The sequence below is a fragment of the Rattus rattus genome, chromosome 12, assembly GCF_011064425.1.
Source record: "Rattus rattus isolate New Zealand chromosome 12, Rrattus_CSIRO_v1, whole genome shotgun sequence".
In the NCBI taxonomy this organism is placed as follows: domain Eukaryota; kingdom Metazoa; phylum Chordata; class Mammalia; order Rodentia; family Muridae; genus Rattus; species Rattus rattus.
This window is the reverse complement of record NC_046165.1, coordinates 83,930,484-83,953,823: the sequence shown is the minus strand read 5'-3', so window position 1 is coordinate 83,953,823 and position 23,340 is coordinate 83,930,484. Positions and strand designations below refer to the sequence as shown.

The window sequence follows — 23,340 nt, the reverse complement described above, 5'->3', positions numbered from 1 at the left end:
TATTATGTAGGTATGATTGAAATACAAAAATAAGGGGCTAGAGATGGCTCAGTGGTGAAAAGCACTGACTGCCCTTCCAGAAGTCATGAGTTCAATTCCTAGTAACCACATGGTGACTCACAACCTTCTGTTACGGCATCTGATTGTTTCTTCTGGTGTGTGTGTGAAGACAGAACACTTATTTGTGTGTGTTTGTATGTTTTTAAAAAAATACAAAAATAAAGTAAAATAAATTAGCCAGGTGTTTTACACCTGTAATCCCTACATTCAGGAAGCTGAGGTCAAAAATTCACCATGAGCTCCAGGCTACAGTGAGCTATATCAGCAACTTTAGGCTACTTTGCTATAAAATATAAGTTTCAGATCCATAAGCAAAGAGAACATTAAAAAGAAAAACCTAGTAAATCTGATAATTACATGAGTTGATTTGTTTTTATTGCTTTTTACTTTTTTGCTTTTTGAGGCCCTGGCTATTTTGAAACTCGTTCTATAGATCAGGCTGATCTCAAACTTTTTTTATTGCTTTTTCATGGTGAAACTTTTGTGCAAGTCTCATCTTCCGGGTCAAGGAAAAAGCTCAATCCAAGAGGTAAGGGACTAAGAGCAGCACCCGCTGAGTGCTGTGCTCAGTCCCTCAAGAACCTCCAATCCCCAACTTTACTCTGGACAGAGGACAGCAGAACCTAATGAACCACGACATGTCAGACACCATTTAAAAGGGCCCCCCCTCCACACCTATCAGCCTGGAGTGAGGCTGGGATGCCTCCTTGGCGACCCTATGTAAAGCTCTCCTTCCTAACAGGAAGGGTCTACCAGCTACAAATGAAAGGCTCCAGTGGCAGCCGACGGAAACCAGAGACAGCAGCGTCTACACTGGTGGTTTTAGACACATCCTAACAGCAGTATTTTGATTAGTTTCAAGATCTACTTATATTTAGAGCCCTATAACTGGGGACTTGTTTTAACCTGAACTGAAACCACCCAGTCAAGCTCATTACTTGAAGAGGCAAGAAATTTGAGCCCAGTAAAAACTAAAAACCTTGTTATCTTCCTCCTAGCCCAAAGACAGAAGGACTATGAAATGGTCAGCACAGTCCTGCTGGTGCTCTATCAACACAGCGGAAAGAGTCAGCCTTTCTGTGAGAAGTCGGAATTTCATTCACTCAATTTCAGCTGCTGAATGACTTCCCAAAGTTGCTGTTTGTATTTTGAAGTTGTTCTTCACACAGTGTTCTATTTGAAATTTACAGCGGATTTGAAGTACTGGACAAAACAGCTTTCAAACACATTCTACAGGAAACACTGTGAGCTGTCTGTCAAGAAACCTCACTCACCACAAGATTAAAAGCCAAAACAAAACAGGGTGTTACAGGGCTCTTCCATTTTCAGAGGGGAGGACCCAATGCTCTCTCAGTGTTTTGAAACCCGGAGCTGTTTGTTTGGTGCAGACCTCAGCATTTTCTAACAGTTAATAGCAAACTCAACTCCTGCCTGCATCTGAACTTTGGCCAGATCACTCAAATGACATTTCAGAATGGCTCCTGTGGACAGCTTGCCGCAGTTAATCCCTCTTGCTGAGATTAACACTGATCCCCCAGCACTGCAGAGCTCCCTCCCTCCAGCACTTGAGCAGCAGAGGGAGTCCTCTCCTCCAAGCCTGTTAGCAGAACAGGACAGATGCCAGGAGGAAGAGACGAGAGGCGTCCATAAACTCTCCCAGACTCAGCCCAGCTCTGTGTTCGTGAACAGAGTCCTGACCTACCTTCTACAAGTTTGTTCCAAACCAGGCCCCAAGCCAAACCCAGCTTGTGAAGACTACCAGGAAACACTCACCGGCGGAGCTCTTGGCTCCTGTGCAGAGGGAGGGTTGCTCTGGAAGAGGCTTCCTGCTACCTTCTCTTCAGAGCTCAGCTGTGCCTCACTGCATACTCGCTAGTGCAAACCTGCATCATGATATGGGTCTGCCCACCAACTCCAAATATGCTCCATGTTTGGGCCTATGTTAACATTTGCTACTACTGTAAAAACATCCTGAGTTACAAAGGTCCTGGCAGATCAAGGGAAAACAGGGGGTGGAGTCTAATTTCATCTAATATGGTCATAGAAGGCATGGCAGCTGGTATAAATTAATTCCTCTAGACCAGTGATTCCTTTCCTCATGTTGTGGTGACTCCCCCAACAATAAATTAAGTTAAATTAAATTAAAAATTTTGTTGCTACTTGCAACTACAATTTTGCCACTGCTGAATTATAATGTAAGTTATCTGATATGCAGAATATCTGATAGGTGGTCCCTGTGAAAGGGTCCTCCAGATCCCAAGGGGTCAGGACCCACAGGTTGAGATTCACTGCTCTACATGAAAGGAGATAGACTTGTCAGAATTGAAGAGGGAGTTTATACAGGTAGTCTGCTGGAATGTCAATTACTCAAGTTAGTTATCTGACTAACTTTCTATAAATATCAGTAGTTTTTTCCCCTGTACTAGCTATACTCACTAAGGGTCAAGTCTATTAAGCAAACTTTTCCTTCCTGAATCAATTAACAATAAGCTGGACCAATTTTTGATACTTATTTTCAAAATCTGCACAATACTGTAGACTTATTGTCTGGTTGGGCATCCAATTCCTGGAGCTGACCCAGAGAACTCCTCTAGTCACCCTCCCTCCCTCCCTCCCTCCCTCCCTCCCTCCTTCTCTCTTACTTTTTCTTTGTTTTGTTTTTTGAGACGGGTTTCTCTGTATAGTCAGTCCTGTCTGTGCTGGAACTCACTCTGCAGACCAAGTTGGCCTTGAACTCAGAGATTCACCCACCTCTGCCTCCTGTTGTGCTGGGATTCAAGTGTTTAATACAACCGCCTTCTGTGGCTCCTTATAAGCATGTGATGTGGGCTCGGCTGTGCCCATCTGAGCTCCATGGCAATCTCCATACAACTAACTACTCCCTTTTTGCCAACTGACAAACCCTGCTGTTAAACAGACATGCAATAGGCAGCCAGCTGATCTGAGCTTTACTGTACCAACAGCTCAGAAGCCTGGTACATCAGGACGAGGGAAAAGATAACATAATTCCTGTATGAATGGGGGGGGAGTCAGTGTGTGTGTGTGTGTGTCCAGGGGCAGCTGGGATACAGACATGTCCATGCCTAAGAGGAAGAATCTGAACTTGTTCTTTTTACTATGTTAGAAAAGCAGGAAGGATAGTAAAGGCAGAGGAAAACATAATTTTATACCCTGACAAGCTGTACATAAACACGAAAACTAACAGTAAAGTTCGGACTAAAGCTTAAACACTACTTACTTCTCAATGCTCTGTAGAAAATCCTGTTTCAGCCAATCCTAGCTTTGCTCTTCCTGGAAATCATTACTATTGCTTACATCACTTCCCAACAGTGTTCACAAGCTTTTGAGGTACTTTTTGTTTTTGATTGTGGCTTATTTTTCTTATGAAAATAATTAAGGCACCTTATTAAAAAGATGAAAATATCATTTTAATGAAAGTAAATAACATCCTTACAGACCAAAAATTCTAAAACTGCTAAAGTTAAAAAGTCAGACACATTACCGTTTCCCCATTTGCTAAGAGTCATAGAACAGCCCCTCTCCTGGGAACCAGCACTCACAGCAGCCTGACGGTAGTGACGTTGGGATGAGGGCAGAGACCAGTCTGAACAGTTCCAATTCAGGGGAAAGGATCTGGCCTCACCTGGCATCAGGCCTCCTCCTACAGGTAGGGAGTAAACCAACGCACGCAATGCAAAACCAAGTACACAGGGAGGCGCTCGGTACGTCTTTTCTATCACTGATTACAACCAAGGTGAAAGACAGCTTTTGAAGAAATGAAGACTAAGAGTAACATGTCAGTCTGTACTACAGCAACTAGTCTGTCCTCCACAGACCTTGGGATTTCCTAAACAGCAGGAGTGTCATCCTGTGTTCTGTAGACAACAAACAAGCTGCTGGCAGTTATAAAAGACTGTGCTCCGGTCGGGCGGGCGGGCGGGCGGGCGCTGGCAGCAGCAGTTCCTCATCGCACAGGAGCACAGGCCTCCACTAACTGCACTGTCTCAGCAGGCCAGGCGGGTTATAATTGGCCTTAATTGGCACTTAAAGCAGCTTTAACATTCCTTAGCTGCTGCCAAGGAACACTTGAAAGGGGAAGAAAGTATTTTCAAACTTGGAAATACCAAGCAATTCATTCAGTTGAGGGCCTCAAAGACTGCTATCTTAGAATCAGGTTAGCTTCCCCAAGAACAGAGCTATGCTATTATGCAATGCTCATTAGGAGAGGTGGGAAATGAAGTTTATATGAGATAATTCACCTTAGGGGCTAATCCTACACGGCAGCTTTGCTCTGGCTTACCTCTGCTGATCTTTCAAGAGGTGGCTTTTCAGGACCAAATCACACACTTCATGAATGGAAGGCAGACAAACAATACATTACCTTCACGGTTTGATTTACAAACGAGTGTGAACCACTGTCTGATCCCTAAGCTTTGTTATCAATTGATAGACAAACACGAACACTGTTAAGAGATAATCAATTATACCAAATGAAAAGAGGATACTGAGACCAGAAAAATTTCCTTGGCTGACGTATTTCCTTGGCCTTGCAATTAATTTAGCGGAATGCTCGCTCAATCCTTACGTGGCTGGCTACACACTCTGCAGGAATGGATCATAGACTAACAAATTCACTTTGCTACCCAAGGTTAAAGCCATACAGAACGTACAGAAATTCCTTACAAGGCTAAAAATTACTTTGAATTGTTTGAGTATTTAAAAGTCACTCATTTTGAAATATTTCCTTGCCTTATATGATTAAATATTACCTAGCCTTAGAATGTATTCTGATGTACTTGTAGTAAAACAAAGCGTATGGGTTGAAAAATTGTCTTCAAACTCAAAATATAATTACACTTGTATGTGTGGACTGTGTGTGTATAAGACTGTGTGTGTGACTCTTAAGTGTGTGTCTCTGTGTAAGAAACAATGTGAGAGGCTTTGGAAACGTAAACAGAAATTCATAAAAATCAATGCGTCACCTCCCCTCTGGTGGGTTACTGTCTGTATGGCTCGTACAGACAGACTGCATCCTTTTGTAACTGCATCCAGTAGCAGCTCGCACCAGTGCAGTGACTGCTACTTCTCACCAAAGCCCTTCCTGAGACCTCACACCACACGCTTCACTACTTACAGACATATGCCTAAGAGTAGCTTTGTTCAAAGGGGCAAAGGCAAAAAGTAACACGGAAGCCGATCCCAGGCCTGGGAAGCGGCGGCACGGACCCTCCTTAAGAGAAGCAGGGGACTATAACGAACAAGAGGACAAGAGAAGCAGGGGACTATAAAGAACAAGAGGACAAGCGCCAGACCTGCTAACTAGAAACACAGAATGTGTGTAACATGGGCGCTCTGTAACCCTGCTACTAAAGTGCCTGCTAACAAGACTCCTAGTTCCCAATGAGAAAACAGATACACAGATACTGAGTTCTTTATTAGTTTAGAGGTTAGGATGAACTATTCTATAGTTAGAGAAGTCAGGAAAGCAGAAAAGAAAGACTGAATTATATATAAATAGCATGGCTGGGATGGTTTCATTTTGCTTATATACATAAAAATGTAACACACACACACACTCTACATCCCAGGTAGCCCTTGAACTCATTCTGTACCTTTCCCAGACCTCCAATTTGGAATAATCCTCCTGCTGCTGCCTCCTGGGTATTGGGATTATAGGTGTGCATCACTCCTCCTGGCTGAGTTTATGTATTTAACACACTCAGCAAAATACCTTTTTTTAAAAGGTGGCTTAACAATTTCAAGTACAGAAAAATTCATGGGCTGCCAAGTCGCCAGCCAGGTTGGTTCTGTGAGACCCACATGGTGGAAGGAGAAAGGCCAGTGCTGCCAGCTGTTCCTAGACCTCCACACACTGTGCCACACACGCACCAAACACAGACATGTACAAAATAGACTAAAATGTGGTAGTTTTAAAAACTCTCTAAGAAGGGATCTTAAAAAGCCTGAGACAGTGTAGTACCTGCCGCAGCATTAAACAGCTACTTCACTGCTTCTGTTGGAAGCACATTATGGTAACAGAAACACAAAGGAGCACATCAGAATCACAAAACAAAGAGGCCCATTTGCAACTCTGGCAAACCAACACGTTAACTTTCTAAAGCTCGCTAGAAGTCTTTAGTCCTAGGGTTTCTGACAATTACATAATTCAGTATAGCAATTACAGGGGCAATGACAACTAGTTCTCCTCTAAATTGTTTTTAGCATCACAGAACATTTAACTGCACATGTAATTCCCATCAAGCATCAGACACTATGACCAGATTGGCCTTTTCCACTGATCGGCAGGAGGCTCTTCCACCAATGGCTCCCATGGCTTCCACTGCAACCCTTTCCTTCCAGATTCTGTTCATCTTCAGCGCAAAGAATTGCCTCTTCCACTTTACCACCCGGAAGCAAGTCTTCTAATTTTTTAACATCCGGTTCTGCTGTGGTGATCTGTGTGATTTCCTACAGGCTTCAGAAGACCAGGAATGCTTGTGTACAGTACTGTCAGCATCTTGTGTGGAGTGCCGCGTGCGTACAGCCAACTCCATCAGGCCAGCATCTTCTGCAGCAAACCTGCCATGACAGCACCTCTCTAGGTTTTATTTTTAACTCCAAAGACAGTACATGTTAGGCCTTACATCTTGTATGATTAGGAACTCACTCTTTGTATTTTTAACTAAAAAGTTGTATTTATTCTTTGTGGGTGCATTTGTGGAGAGCAGAGAACGTCTGTCAATCAGTTCTCTTCTTCAACCATGGGTTCCAGAGTTCAAGATCATGCGATGAGTCGTGTGGATACAAGTAAGATCTTTCTTACTTGATGAGCTATCTCAAGGACCTTGAACTTATTTTAACCTTTAAGTTGATATAATGATTACCACCACCACCCCAGCTTTCAAATATACAAGGTGAAAAAAATATAAAAATATTGGAAGATTCTTGGACAAAGTGCTCTCCTAAAATGCAGTAACACACCTTACTACAGTGCAGAGTAAGGAGGAGCAGCTTAAGGGAGCCAGCACTCCCTTCCTCCCACACAGCTGACTTCAGAGGCTGGCGTGAGCACATGTCCTGGAAGGCAGGGGTTTGCACAGTAGAGAAGCAATGAGCACCCTATCTCCTAGTCACACAATTAGCCCATAGCTTAGCAGGGTTCTAGAAAGAGCAGGGATATTTTAAACAGTCAACAAACTGGTCATGTGAGATGACGTGTGGGGGGTGGGGGACTGCACAGCAAGCATCCCAACACAGACTTTTCTCCACAATGTCCCAGGAAAATCTTAAAAAACAGCCTCTCCTGTAATAACTAACTAGTGATTTCTGTATGTAGCAGGCAAGTCAAAAAACTGTCACTGACTTTTGACCACCCCCCACACACATATATTTAAAAATTTTTACAAACAGGTTTCTAACCACTTTGTCTTCTTCATTATGTTGTGACTAATAAACAAGACTTACAAATACCTAAGTGTGTATTTTGATACAAATGTACTGTGAACAATGTGCATGTCAAAAATTTACATTTGTGTTATTTTAGTGACCCAAATCAGAACTGTCAAAGTAACTCATTAAACCACCAGAGCCAAGTCCCACTGAGTAGCCTAGATTAGCTACCGTGCAGAAAAACAAGGTGCTGAAGTAGTGACAGTTTCACAGAGTGATGGTTCTTTGAAAATACTGCACATGGAAACCCAGCTCTGAAAAGCCCAATGCTCACTGACAGAGAACTGGTTAAATTAATTACAATGCACTAATATAAAATAGATGGCTTTAAAAAATAGCAGAGCAATATCATTAATACTCAAGCAGGTTTTTAAAGGGGTAAATTTATAAGAAATCTAAATGTTTATGGGTGGATATGCAGGCAAATATTCTTTTGATTGGAGCCTAATAATGACTTAAGAGCTTGTCCATCAAGCTGGACCTCTGAAAAGATGGAGGAGCTTGGTTCATTAAGACTGCAGTTACGTTACTGGTTAGTTCTTTTCTAGCATGTGCATTACTACGATGATGATGGTGGTGGTGGTGGTGGTGGTAACAATAATAATAAATTCAATCATATTCTCCCCCCTCCCTTTGGTGGATCTGGGAAGTGAATCCGAGGATTTCTTTTTCTTAAAGACAGGGTCTCGCTATGTATCCCTGGCTAGCCTGGAACCCTCTGTGAAGACCAGGTTGACCTCAAACACAGAGACTGAATGGCCTCTGCCTCCAGAGTGCTGGAATCAACAATGCCCCCACCACAGCTGAATCCACATCTTAGGAAGGCTTGACACCCCTTAAATAAAATCTTGTTACTGAAGAGAATATGAGGAGTCCTAGGTAAATATATGCATGTTTGTTTTCTGACTTTTATAACTAGACTACTAGCTAGGTTTATGAATAAAACATCAAAAACAGTAACAAGAAAATAAACACAAAAGAGCTGAAAAGAGTAAACCATTTTCCCAAATTTACCATCATTTTTTTCCAATCTCTCCAATCTTTATAATCCCTGAAGGCTGAATAGAATATCAGGGCTTGTCTTTCAGGTCAGTACACTTCGCTAGAACACGAACGTCTGTACACAAACTGAAAGCACAAGTCCAGCCAATCACTGCAGCGCAGTGCTGTGAGCCATCCTGCTGTCTTCCCCACAGGGCCCTGCCTCTGTGCCCCAGCTACCACATTCCTTCTCTCTCCGACCTCTTAAACTCAGCCAGTGAAAGAAAAACAACACACTAACTCACTCCTCAATGACTCAAGTCCCACCAAGCAACCAAAACTAGAGCGCGGCACTTGTCAACAGTCCTCCAGTGACAATGTATGTGCACTGTTCCATCTGACTGCTCCCAGATCTCGGAGAATCCGAGGATCACCTGACCTGCTCTCCCTTTCTTCCTGGTCCACTGTTCTGCCTCCTCAGAGACTTCCTGCCGCCCACTTCCATCCTGGACTTACGCACTGGTTTACGCTGCACGAAACACTTTGGCTCCAGATTTCAATGACTGGCTCTTTTCACTACTGAGTTGAAATATAAACTCCTTATAGAAGCTGTCTTCAAACACTCATTTTACTGTTGTCATTCTCCCTAAACAGAATAGACTGTGTAATATCAGAGTTACCATTCTGCTAACAGTACACAGAAATACCTGGCATTTAGTGGGCATGGGATGTTTGTTAGAACATGAATGATGTCATTGACAATTTAATGTCTTCTAAAGAAAATCCCAATGATACAAATACTAATAAAAGCAAGTACTGAGAGGAGGAAAAATCAATACATTGTATAACTGGAAATTAAAATGTCCCTTTCAAATACCATAAAGAACATCAGTGTAAAGTTCTCTGCTTATCACATGACTAAGGAAGACAGGTGAAATGACATTATCTAGAACGAGGACACCCTCTTATCTGACGCTGACATGATTCCTGCTAAGCCACGCCTGTTCTGATGAGCTCCCTGCTCCCGACTGCTGGGGAAAGACCTGGCACATGGTTTTTCTGCTCTGCAGCTGTATCAGCTTATTTATTAACTGTAGTAAGATTCTCTGAAGAGTTTTAAGATCTCGTCTACAAAAGAGGGAACTTAGCTTTGGCTGTGAGTTAAGTACACAGGCAGAAAAGAAATCCAGTGGCTTCGCAGACTCCAGCCTCTCCTACCCACTCCGGCACCTACCTCCCATCAACTGCATCTTCAATTACTAAAGCTCTGAAGTAACGGGTTTGCGATGCTGATCCAGCTACTTAAGAAAACTTAAAAAACTTGACTGGAGACAAAGCATCTGTCACTAATCCTAACAGTCCGAGACATGTAGGGTTATTATGCCTTCTAGGGTTTTCCTTTTAACGCTATCCATCCATATTGCATGCGAGAGAAATAGGTGGCTTGGTACATTTTACCTGTGCAAAATGAAATTTAATTTTGGACTTTCATCTGTAAAATAGGAACAAAACAGAAAATGAAACAATCTGTATAAAAATCACCAAGTACTATTAAAAATAATGAGTAACTTGTGGATATTAGATATTTCAATTAATGTCAATCTTAAAAATATTAGCTATCAACAAAATTTTAAAGTAAAAAAGACTCAGACTATAATTATTCATTGGCAAAATATTTCTCAGTTAAGAAACATTTTTCTTTATTCAAAAAGTCACCAAAATATTCAAATAAAATAACATATTAGAACACCCCAAGTCAGTGCATCCTAAGTCTAAGTCAAGCAGATCAGAGGGGAGGCTCTTGTCTACTAAACAGCAAGCCCCGTGTTTGTGATGCAAAATCACTCAACGCCATGACAACAGCTACAGGTCACGAGCACCTACCTGTCCAATTTCATCAACAATAAAACAGGGAGATTACTATACGTGTAGTTCAACAGAGCTGAGTAAAAATCATTTTACTGTTACATTAACACTCTTTGAAATCAAGTAACTAGCACAAGAAAGCCAGGAGTGATTCCTCCTGAGTAATTACCCACCACATGATGAAAATGATATTTTGTTGAATGAAATTTATGCTGGCATCCACAAAATATAAAGCACCCAATTCATGAAGCAGAAGACTCAAAACGGAAAGAGATGTACAATCACAACAACGATCAGACCAACACTGCTGAAGACAGCCAGGAGACAGCTGGTATGACTAACATTTGTAAACAGAGAGCTGACACAGGCCTGACCAGTGGACTGGCACCCACTTACAATGCCTAGTATGAACCACTGGTTGACAGCAAAGATACTTGCATGTAATTCTTCTGAGAGCAACAGAAGAGCCTAGAATTCTGCTTCCAAAGTCTGTTGTTTCCAAGAGGTAAACTCCTAAATCATCAAAGGAACTAAATTCAATAGCTTCAGCTCATGTTCCCCAAAACTTGAAATACTTCACTCCAAACATTATTAACATTAAACTGGAAGGGAAACAAGCAACATTTCAAACCTTCTTTACTTAGTGGTAAAACCAGCTAACATGGGCTGGAGAGATGGCTCAGTGGTTAAGAACAGTGGCTGCTCTTCCAGAGGTCCTAAGTTCAATTCCCAGCAACCACATGGTGGTTCACATCCATCCATGAGAGAACATGATGCCCTCTTCTGGTGTGTCTGAAGACAGCTACAGTGTGCTCATATATATAATAAATAAATCCAAAAACAAACAAACAAACAAACAAAACAAACAAACAAACAAACAAAAGACCCCAGCTAACACTTGCTACCACAGCTTCACTCCTAGTTATCTAGGTTTCTCTTAAACAAAAGGGGCAGGTCTCAGGCTCATACCCAAAACTGGTATGACCATTCACAAAGAATTAAATGCTCTTTAAGAATTATATTGTTATCCTGAATGGTAAACATTAGCCTACCCTGTTTCCCTTAGAGTTTTCTTTGTAAATGTTTTATACCAATAAAAACTGGTCTAAAGAAAATCAGTGAGTGAATAGAGTCTGATTAAATATTGGGAATGAATGGCTTAGTCACAAGTCATTACCATACCCTACCTCAGAGAGTCAAGCTGACCCAAAAGGTTAATGAGTAGATCAGCCTAACCAATCTAAGGAAAAATGCTTCAAGGGCTGACACTGGATCAGGGTTTCAATTAATTATAGAGATTCTAAATACGGAACCTGTCCAGGCTGAATTAATATTGCCCATCTATTTCTGTTACGTAAGATCACTCCTCTGTCTGTGTAGAAAGGTGGTGGTGTTTCAAGGCCCTCTTCCTAAACAAAAGCGTCAGTCTGCAGGACACAGGTGTAGAGGGGCTACTTAGAGGCTCCCTGCCAGTCACTCGGAGGCAGGCAGACAACCCCACGAGCAGGCTACAAGGCATCCACAAGCATCCATCTCATGGATCTGCCTGTGCAGACCCAGAGAAAAGACAGGTAGTTAAGACACCAACTTTATTCAGTAGTAGAAGGCCAACAGATCCATCACCAGCTCAGTAAGAGCCCCACTTCAAAAGAATAGCACTTTGGGCCCTAGAGAAAGTTATCCTTAGTCCTCTTTCAGATTTACAGCAGCAACAACGTGATATCACCAGCACATGGTACAAAGACATTAAGAGAGATGTTTAAAACACAGCCCCTTTGCCTCATCACTGTTGGAGTTAACAGCTCTGAGTAGATGTGCATCAGCCCCTGTGAGCACCTTTAATAGCCCCACAGTGGACAGTTTGTGTGTTAGCATGGAGCACTGGCCAACTTGCCAGTCACAACCAGCCACGGGAGTTTTACACTGCTGGTCTGGGTTCTGACAGGAGATTCTCAGGTGGGGAGTGTGAAGTGGGAATTGGGAAGCTCTATTAGAGACCTCCCTGCAGGACGGGTTTTGTTAATCCACTGACACAAATAATATTCTTAAAATCTGATATTAACCATAAGAAACATCCTGTGCTTAAAAACACTGAGTAACAAAATATATATGAGAGATGTTGGAGTATTTCAAAATATTACTTCCTACTCAGTTGCAAGAAAGAAAACAAGTTTTAAGAATGCAGTCAGATATGAAGCCTGGGAACATTACAGGGACATTCAGCTGTCACCACCACTAGCCAAGTGGAAATCCTTGCTTGTGGCTATTTCCTTCAAAGGCTAGCAAGAATTACATGGCCATTTCTCTGGGCAACAGTGCTGTTACCTGTTCACCAATTTCCTTAAAACCTATACCACCAATTGTTAAGTAAGTTATAAGCAGCCTCTGTAGTGTCCTTTCTTGTCCTAACTTTGGTCATTTTAAATGAACCAGTAGGATTTTACACCAACTGCACATTTGTTCCTAAAAGTCACAGGTCGATGTGAGCAAAACAAGGATTCACAGAAAATTGGGAACACATTTTTATTAAAGATACACTCACTCCATTGGCAGGTGTGACTTTTTCTAAGATGAGCCCTGACTACCAATGCTGAAACCTACAGGAATCCAAACCCAACACAGTCAAGGAGCTTTAAAAGCAAGATTCCATAACTGAAGCAAGAAAAGCCTGAAGATTGAGACCACTCATGTTGCAGCTGTTTTCCTACAGTCAGGACAAAAGGAGACCATTCCAATGGCTTCCCTACCACACGACGATGTCAGAGCCATACACATTCAGCAGAACTGAGGGTTCTGAATTCTGCCCCCTTTCCAGGCGAGATCCTGATGTGGAGTGAAATGCAGCAGCCCAGCAGCCCAGCCAGCGAGCCTCACAGGAAAGCTGTTCTTGGTGAGTGTTGCTAAACTAGGTTTGCTAAGTTATAAGGATTTAAACGCATTTTCAACTTACAATAGTTTATCAGTACGCAATCGCACTGTAAGTTAGGGAGCATCTGTACTGCAGTGAACACACAACAATGGCTACTTGACAAGACTCTGATTGAAAATAATTTCTATCATTACTAACTATGGAAAGGGACTGCAGACACTGTCCTCCTAGGATTTCATCAGAAAGGAGGAGGAGAAGGGAGGAAGATTGTTTTCCAAATGTAGTTTCCTTTCACAATTCCTGTACACACAAGAAAAGTGACAGGGCAGGAGCAGAGGTAGCACAGAGGAGGCTTTCCTGCGCCCTGGGCACAGCTCCCGCCCAGGCAAATAGAAAGGCAGCCCCCTCCATTTCATCATGCTGCAGGCTGGCTGATCTGTCTCCAGTTCCAATCCCCTTCCTGATTCTATCAACACTCTCTTCAGTGAGGCCTCTAGGACACTTGTCTTCTACAAGGACTCCTCCTGTAATCTCTGATATTTCCCTCACCACTAGAGGGACCTCAGCTCTGTGCTCAGGCCTTGATTGTCAGTGCACTGGGTGAGGACTGACAGAGCAAGCAGACACTAGATTTGAAGACACTTTCTCCATTCTACTGTCAGTCCTAAATGAAGACCTAGGAAGATTAAATCTTTGGATGGTTTTAGTACTAAAATAGTGTTTTTAAAAATACTTATTCCTTTCCTTGGTGCTTTTTCTAAGGGTTCCTCACACTGATCCTGCATCCCTAGACTATGAAAGAGGAAATCAGGATTGTGTGATGTGCTGTCATCACTAGGTCAAGCAGTTCAGGAAGACCAGGTCCAAGGGTCCCTGCAAGAAGCGGCACATTTAAGGCTTCTCTGTGCGACTGTCTGATCCAGTCTGTGAGTTGGTCCCCAGCAGCATCACTATGTCCTATTCTGGTTGTAAGTGTCTACAACAGGTCTCCACTATCACACAGTGAAGGCCTGTGAGTTACTCCCAGGCTGCTTTTGTACAGGGCTCAGCCACAAATGGGTGCCTCAGCTCTGGCCAATGAGAGCTGTCTAGCACATTCCAGAGAGCCTGGATGCTGTTGGCTGTGAGCTTAGTAATGTCACTCTGAAACTAGCCTGGACCCCGCCAAGCAGTTCTTTGGTACATAAGCTGTGCAGTTGCACGTGTATTCTCATCAAAACACTTCCAATATCAGGGAGTAAAAGGTCATTTTTTGGAAATTCCAAAATAGGTGTCAAAAGAGAAAAACTGAACTTATACACAGAGAGCAAGCAATTTTACGTTCCAAGCCCTCGTGTGAAGCCTGCTTTCCCTAAGCAGGCTCTCGATTACTCGCTGCTGGGCAACCAGGGCTCCTCCTTATGACCTCTGGTGTCACCCTACTAAGGTCCTCAGGTCTAAGGTGTGCTAAGCACTACTGGGGTCTTTACACATGAATTCTATTAGTCCTAGAAGGAGCGCCAAAGTTGCCACTGCTCCCTGTATTGTGAAAAGCAAACTAAGAATGGGTCACCTGCTCAATGGGAAAAAAAAGAACCAGTGGTTCTTACAGGTTTAAATTAAAGTCCAATCTAGTCTAAGCTTCAAAAGCCTGAGTTCAAAATACTGGGCGACTGACTGACTTTCTTTTCCAATGACAGTGTTCTATATGATGCCTTACACCTTAATCCCAGCCCTTGAGAGGCAGAGGCAGGCAGATCGTTGTAAGTTCCAGGGTAGCCTGGTCTATATCCTGAGTTCCAGAACAAACACAGCTACACAGGGAGACCATGTCTCAGGACATCTGTAACAATAATGATGTTGAGTTTCACGAGGTAACTTTCTCTTCAGATTTCAGGAAAAACCAAAAATGTAAATCACAAACAGAAACTAAAAAACACCCAACATGATAGCTCTTCCACCCTTCTGCAGATTAAAAAGACCATGTCCTGCAGGGAAAGATGCTGTAGGAAAGTGATAGCCTCCCGGGGCTATCGCTGGCCTGCAGTGAGGCTCCCGATGACTCTCCTGGCGCAGCACTTACCACAGTGAGACTGAAATGCCTGTGGTTTGACAACTTGGTTGCAGTCGTTACACACCACCAGGTAGAAATCATCATGTGCGGGACAGAGACCAAAGATCGGCATATCTGCAACAAAGAGACATCATCACTCCGTTACCCGTCGGCTACAGTTCAGTCGGGACTGAAGGGAGACTTCTGGAGGGGTGCTACTCTCCAGAGGAGTGCCTTACCATAGCACAGAGCACACGGACAGCTCAATTCCCAGCCCAGCTCAAAGAGAAACCAAACCAGGCTAACGGCCTTACAGAAGGTTGAAATACAATGCACCGTTAGAATGAGGCATAACAGAGCCATTAAAGTGTCAGCAATGAACACATTAACAATGTAAATGATTAAAGGTGAGCAACAATCTGCAAGTATCTGAAATGTTTAATAATTCATAAAGCTATAGTATTCAATGTTTTCATTTGCTTAAATATGCATTCTATTCCAGTCGGCTGGTCCCAAGTCCTGTGGACCAGATAAGAAAGGTGCGAAGATATCACCAAGGAGTGAATCTGGCTTCACCACCATGCCATACAAAGAAAACTGTTTTCTACTTGTTTTTCAGGTCAATAACATTTTATGTACTGGTGCCACCAGACTTGAACACAAATACGGAAGTTCACACATTAATTATAATTTGATCCTCAGAATAAGGAGAAAACAACTGTTATCTTGCTTTTAAATAGAACAGTTAAAACCAAACTATGAACATATACATAATAATTCAAAGTAATTTAATTCCTTGTAATATGGCTAAATTTTTAAATTTATGTTTATTTTTTTTCATTTATGGGTCCGACCATTAGATATTGTTAACAACAACCTGTGAATCAGCTCAGAGTTTAGATCCAGAATCCAAACTTTTAAAATATTTCAAAATTAACAATTTTAAGCAAGTACATATACTACACATAAAGAGTATTTTCAATGCGTGGATACATAGCATTTTTTTTTCTTAGCAAATCTTTTAGCAGATCAGACTAAGGGGAGGCAAAACAGAAAGGTGTCTGAGGGTGTAGCTCACCAGCAGAACGCTTGTCTAGCCTGAGTAAGGCCCTGGGTCCAATCTCTAACTTCACAAAATAAGTAATTAATAAAAAGCAAATGGGATAATTGGCCTCTTCTCTTTCCTATAGATTTAATTTCACATTCCCCACATAGCTGTACTGGTTTTAAAAGAAGAAAATACCAAAGGAGATGTCAGAAAATGATATCTAAACTATCAAGTTGGCAACCTAATACTTACAAATGGCTATCTTTAGCATGTTCTCGAGAGTGTCTATTACAGTAAATTGCAGACAAATCGCTATAAACCTGAAGTGCACGAAGGACATGGTGATTCCGGGATGAGTAGCTCTCTGTCCTGTTTTCTCACCGCGCTCTGACAGCAGCTGACACAGGTCCATTATGTCACCACTCCCCCAAAGACGACACTGAGCTGGAGCCAGAAGCAGGGATCAGTACTGATGCCTACACTGGCTTGAACGGTTTCTGAGCATTCCATCGAGATTCTAAAGTCAATGGTCTGGACTATCAGGGATAAACACCTTTTGATGACACAAGCTGAACAGACATTGTAACAAAGTGCATGCAGCACACTACGGTTTCCATGACTATGCCTAACTAAGTGGAAAGCAAGAACCAAACAAGGTACTATCTCTTTAAAAGCTTGCCCGCTTTAGGTTAAACATAGCGCACATTGGAGTAGGGTAAAGTTATATTCCATGGGATGAGGCACATGGAATATGCTACTTCTCTAAGGCTATTGTCTGACAGGCAAGTTCTAATACATCCCTGTGCTGAATAGTCTAATATGCATATTTATGGATAAGAAAAATTCTTACTCACATATAAGTGGCATAAATTATCCTTAAATACCAAATTAATGATTTCATTCACGAAAACAAAAGTTAAATACTATTTAAAAATGGCTGTAACTCCCTTTTAACCTGTGCTGAGCTGTGTGTGCTGTTTCTTACTGTACTCAGTACCAGGCAGCGTTCTAAAATATATGGGCTTTAGCCAGACATAGCAACAAGTGTTGGAATCCCAGTATGTGGGAGGCTGAAGCAGGAGGATGAGTTGTAAGGCAAGATGTTGTCTCAAAAACCATAATCGAATATAGCTATATATACATTCAGACCCTTCTAGAGGCTAACTCCCTACCCATGGAAACCCAAGGCAAAACGAATAAACAGAGTAGCCTGTCCAAACTGCATGATGCTCTGAGAACAATGCCCAATGATGATAATGACGATGATGATGACAGTAACAAGGAAGGAAAGACAGAAAATGTGTAGATCCTTGCAAGTAACAGTGACTGACATACACATAATGACCTTTATGAAGAACAGAATGCTTCCTTTTCAACCTGGTTTCCTTCACCATTCTATAACTAACAAAACGAAGAGGATGATTATTCTGTGAGAAATCTGTATTTCTGCTAAAATTTCACTGTCACCATGTCACCCTTTAATATAGTTCTTCATTTTGTGGTGACCTACAACCATAAAATTATTCATAACCAATTTTGCTACAGTACAAGTCGTGATGCAAATATTGAATATCTGCTATGTGACCTCCACCGCCTAACAACCCTGACAGGGTCATGTCCCATGGCTTAAGAACCACTGGTCTAGATTCTATGTCTACCACCCCCACTAGACGGTACTCTGTAGCAACATACATCTCAACATTCAGGCTCAAGAGAAACTTTCTTGTCACTTGTCAAAAACTGCCAACCACTGTGCCAGTCACACAAATATCCATACGGTGGACACATAAACAGCAAATACAGGCAAGACCGATGGAACCTGGCTCCTGAAGTGCTCACTCGGTGTTTCCCAGTGTGTGTGGAGAAGTCACATACCACTGCTGTAGAGACAGGACGTAAGGCACACACTAGTGTACAACAGAACCAAGATTTGAAGTCGGGCTTGCTACACTCACACATTCAGTTCCTTTCCACAATCAACCCCCTCTCCCCTAAGCTATTCTCACTGCCAGGGCCAAAGTCAGGATCTGGTTGGCTCCTGACACCCAGACAGTTCTGAGAGCCAGCGTTTCTCCCCTCCCCTGCCTCCAGATCCAACAATCTATAAAGCAGCTGTGCTATACCCTTACCTGAAAACACACTCAGGCTTCCGAGTGGGTCTAACTCAGCATTCAGGCTAACGTCAGCCCATTCGGATGGATTCAGAACTCCACCAACTTGCCTGATTTCTCTGCAGTCCTACCTTTGGATAAGAACACCCCCACCCCTCTTACAAAGAACAGCTCTAATGCTTTCTGTCAGGATTCTACTTGTGCCGTTTACATCTCCCACACAGCCTTCACACAGTCGTTAAGATGGGAGACTATAATAAACAAACACTTCTACAACCCTGTTTGATAAAGGACTTGCCTTGCCTGCCCAGTATGGTCTGTGAAATGGCTGTCATTTGGACTCTTTCTGTACTTGCTTTAGACCCTTGTTATCTGGCTCATTAAGCCTTAGCTCCCGGAGCCCCGCTGTCATGGTACCCTGACCCTTACTGTCCCCCTCCCCCCTTTGCTTTACTTCACTCAATCGTAGCCTCCTCTCCTCCCTGAAGACTTGTCTACCCCTTCCCGGTCCCTGAGCAGGCGGCTGTCCGTCAGCTGTAAGTCTTACCTTCTCCTAGAAGACAGAATTTGCCTGGTTTTTCCTTCTGTCCTAGTGACTTCTTTAACAGCAGCTATAACTATTTTAACAATCAGAATGGTAGCCATTCTCAGTGATGTCATCTCATGCTGGAAGGTTGTAATTCTCTTTTTATGTTATTTAGCACCTGTTATACTTTGGTATAACATTCAGTAAGAAAAAGGTTCAAGTTTGGTAAACCTCTTTTGAACACACAATCCCACACCTAAACGCAGTTTCTGATTTTCAAATCTGCACACTGGGAAATCCTCTTTGGTGGCGCACCCAGTGCAGTAATACCTAGTGGAGATTTACAGCCAAGAGCACCTGGGTTAAAATATCTACTGTTTCTCTATTGGCTAGATAACCGCACAGTTAAAGCATTTAACCTCTGCGAACCTTTAAATCGCAGCTAGGCTAAGGCAGGAGGATCACAAGTTTGCGATCAACCTGAGCAACACAGTGAGAACCCCCATCTCAGAAATCCAGCTTTAAGTTAATCCCCATGAACCTCAGTTTCCTGATATATAAAACAGACTTCAAAGAATGTTGATTTCATATTACTGTGAGGATTAAACAAAGTAATCTGTGGAGCTCACTGGGTACCAAGCTAGAAAAGCATCAGGAATCATACACAGCAGAAATGTCTGATCTAAGGGTTCCAGCTCTCCTGGGACACTGATATACCCAAGAGCAATGGCTATTTAGTAATGTGAGCGGACCCCCAGAGTGTCCTGCGGCTCTCATTCCTGACCACGTTTATGCCCGGGAGGCCATGCAGGGGGCACCACAGGAGACATGCCTAGGCTCCAGCTGCAAGGGCCAGTGACTTCACTAAAATTCAGAGAATCCAAGACTTTCAGCAGGGAAACCACAGTGGAGAAGGAACCTGAGCATGAATGAGAACCAGCGGATGCTGGCAGGCAGTCACCAAATCATGTTAATGCAGAAATCTGAGAAAGACAGCAAGGGGGTGAGAAAAACCTGTGAGGGGACCAAGGCAGATGAGTGATCCAGAGGCAGTACCTCAGCTCCTTCCACTTTCATGCAGCTACTGCAGATGTGGAGATGGGCAACGAGGACGGGGAGGACTTAAGTGTGCTATAACAGCAGAGTACTGAGGGGTAAGATGAGACCCCCCGAGCCAAGTCAGACATGTTCAAATCACAGTCTGTGACTTTCTACTCTGTACTTATACAAAAGCATGAGAATAGAACACGTGGGACAGTGCCTGCCTCACAGCACATGCTGTAGAAGACTGCAGCGTTTTTCATCTTCCTCACTACTGTCCTTGGTCTCTGTGCTGAAAGGGGCTGTGCTGACCTGGGCCCATTCTTCTCCTGCCCCTCCCCCGCCCCCAGATCCTCCAGAAATGAGAATGAGACCTAAGAGCATAAATAGCCCTTGGCCCAATTAAACCTCCTACTGGGCTGCAAACAGTATGAAAACCAGGGTTTGGAAAGCCGTGTAATGCCTGCAGCCTCAAGACATGGCTGGCACCTTCCCCACGTGTCTGTCTGCACTCCCTTTCCCCTCTACTCCCACTTCAGCGCTCTGGTGTTCTGAAGCTCCCAGACCCACCTCAGACCCTTCATGAATTTGGTTCTCTGCAAATAGAAAGCCTTGTGTAGGTAGCTTTGGGCCTCAGTTTGTACATCTCTAGACAACCCTTCCCTTCCCTCCACTTGAAGTAAGCCCCTACTTTTTCAGACAGGTCTCCCCATCTCTCACTGGGCAATGTCACTGAAGACAATACCAGGCGGGCAGAGCTCAGCACCTACACACGGAACTCATCTCTGAAGTCAGCCGGTCTAAGTGTGAGTCCAACATAAAAGGAGTGTGGAGACACAGGTGGGAAGGGGTGACTGTGAGAATGGACAGTACACAGTTCCCCAGGCTGTCTTGCCTAGAGTATGTCCACGTGTGCAATGCTGACTACCACTCTTACTGGGAGGAGAATATACCGTCTGCAGCCACCATCCTGTACACTAAATATATTACAGTTAAGTATGTTTAAGTAGAAGTCTGTATGGATAGGTGTTCTGGGACAGGTGTCATGGCAAGAATTTTACACGTATCACTCACTCAGTAAGGCGCTGTCTGCGTGCTGGAACCAAAAGTGTGAGCTCTGATATAAAAGTAATCAGTTTGTGATTATGGAGTGCTTCTTGCACACCAAGTACAACGACAAATATTAACTCATCTGACTTCTTGGGAATGACGCCTCCCACTGCAGGAGGAGGCCTGACGGACGGCGGCCACAGAGGCTGTGCTGCTCACTGATGTCCCCTTCACTTTCCCAAGCGATTCCTGCTTTACCTCCAAGCCTCATCACGTCAGCCTGGGAGTCCCACGCAGCAGCTAAGCTCCCTGGGTCGTTCTGGTTTATACATTCCCCGTGTTCAAAGTTTCCTGGGACTCTCAAATTTACAGCTGTAGGATGATGTCATTACACAGCAAGGCGGGTCCGGGATAAGGCGTAGCCTATCACTGGATGAGAAGGAAGGGTAGGCAGGGGAAAGTCTAGGAAAGGGGGAGAGGAAAGAGGAGCGAGGAAAATCAATATGGAGACCACAGAGCAGGATGATCCAGATCCAGGTGGACTGGGTCGGTTTTGTCTTGTGTAGGTGGGCGGTTTACATCTTTATTAATTGGCAGTGAATTTGTTGTGTGGATATATTGTGGATTGTGGACTTAACATGTAACTCTGATTGCTAAATTACAAGTTTCTGGAACTTTGATTTACTGGGCTAAAGAGGACAGTGTGTGAAAGAAATGGCTAAGAGGCAGTTGGAGCGTGTGGATCTGGTTCTGTTTCCCGTGTGGAGTGAGAACACACAGGGCCTATGAACGATGTGGGTGTGCATGCCAGGTGTGGTAACTACTGCCTAGGGGACCTCGCAGAGAGGACAGCTAAAAGGGAGACAGCCTGGAGAGCGGCTTGCAGACCGCGGAGTGAGCAGGAACTAATAGGATTTTGATCCTACCCTAACATATAGCTGCATGCAAATTGGAAATACTTCCAAATAACCCAAGGGCTGTGGGAAGTCAGTCTCTCCAAAGAGCTTAAGCTTTCACCATACTCACAATTAGCTGTTTTCTTCTTTCAAACAGTAACTCGCAATAGAAGGCAGGAAGGAACTCTAATGTTTATACTTCTTCACGTCATAGCCATTAAGACTAGATGATGTTGAACTCAAAGAACATGGGCTCTAAGAATCAGCTGCCCAACTTTCACATCAAGCATTTGGATGAGTCACGACAATAATGGTAGCTATCCTAGTCGGCTGCTGCATCAAACCAAGTAATTTACAATGTTCACCTGTCTAAGCAGCTAGTAGTGAATACGTCAGGGCTCAATAAAAAAAGGCCTCTACTGTCATCATTACGTCACTGTGGTCACTTACAATCTAGCACTCCTCCAGTTTCCTACAACACCAACCACATCTTCCAAGGCTCTGGTATATGGGACACAGAACACAGAGGCCTCTCATACAGTTAAGAAGAGTAGACACTTTGAGGTAGAAATGGGTATTCATCTGCTACAGCTGACCTTCTATATACCACGTACTTTAGAGTACTAAACTATCTGTGCTTATTCTCTGGATACAACAGAATTAAACTAGAAATCAAAAACAGAAAGCCAACAGGAACATCTGTGAACTTTTAAAACCTATGAGACACTTCAAGTAACCCATTAATCAAACAGAAAGTCATGAGAAATTAACACAAACCAAAAAATCTGAAATTGATGTAGATAAAATACAGCATTTAATTCATGGACAGAGCTCGCATGCCTTAGTGTAGAAAACAGGGAAGTTTCCAATGAGCAACCTAAACTTACGGTTTTGATTGGTTTCCTTCCCTTCTGCAGTATTCGTTTTTGAGGTCAATAGCCCAGGCTACCCTCGACTCCGAACCATCCGGCTCCTTGCTCCTTAGTTCTGTGATTTCAGACCTGTAACCCACCATGCCTAACTTAATCTTACAATGCAACAAAAAATTATATCCACAGTAAGCAGAAATAATTTTTATCAGTCCACCATGTGTCCATCTCTGATCTCAAGGCCTTCAGACAGGTCAGTCCTGTTTGTATCATTAAGTCTGCTAGTGTACTGCTAAAGACTTTTGTGCTGGTGTTCTAAAGAGACCCCAGCCCACAGCGTTCAGCTTTCTCCCGTCTCTCTGGTTTTGTGACCAAGATAACTGGCTTCAGAGTCGACTGCAAGTGCTATCTCTTCTTGCCCTTTTCACTGACGTTGACTCTGTCAATTTTAAAGAGTAGAGCTGTCCAGGCCCGGCTCCTGATGGCATCATTAAGCGAGACTGCGCTTGCTCTCCTCAGACTTTTGCACCTGTCTTCGGTCA

General features: G+C 43.2%; 1 protein-coding gene across 1 annotated transcript in view; it reads right to left on the bottom strand.

The window, feature by feature from the left end:
• Atxn7 (ataxin 7) overlaps positions 1 to 23,340 on the bottom strand; it is a 90,106-nt gene that overhangs the window by 33,995 nt on the left and 32,771 nt on the right. Inside the window, 1 exon segment of the mRNA XM_032917276.1 lies at positions 15,288 to 15,392. Within this exon segment, the coding sequence (XP_032773167.1) occupies positions 15,288 to 15,392 (105 nt within the window).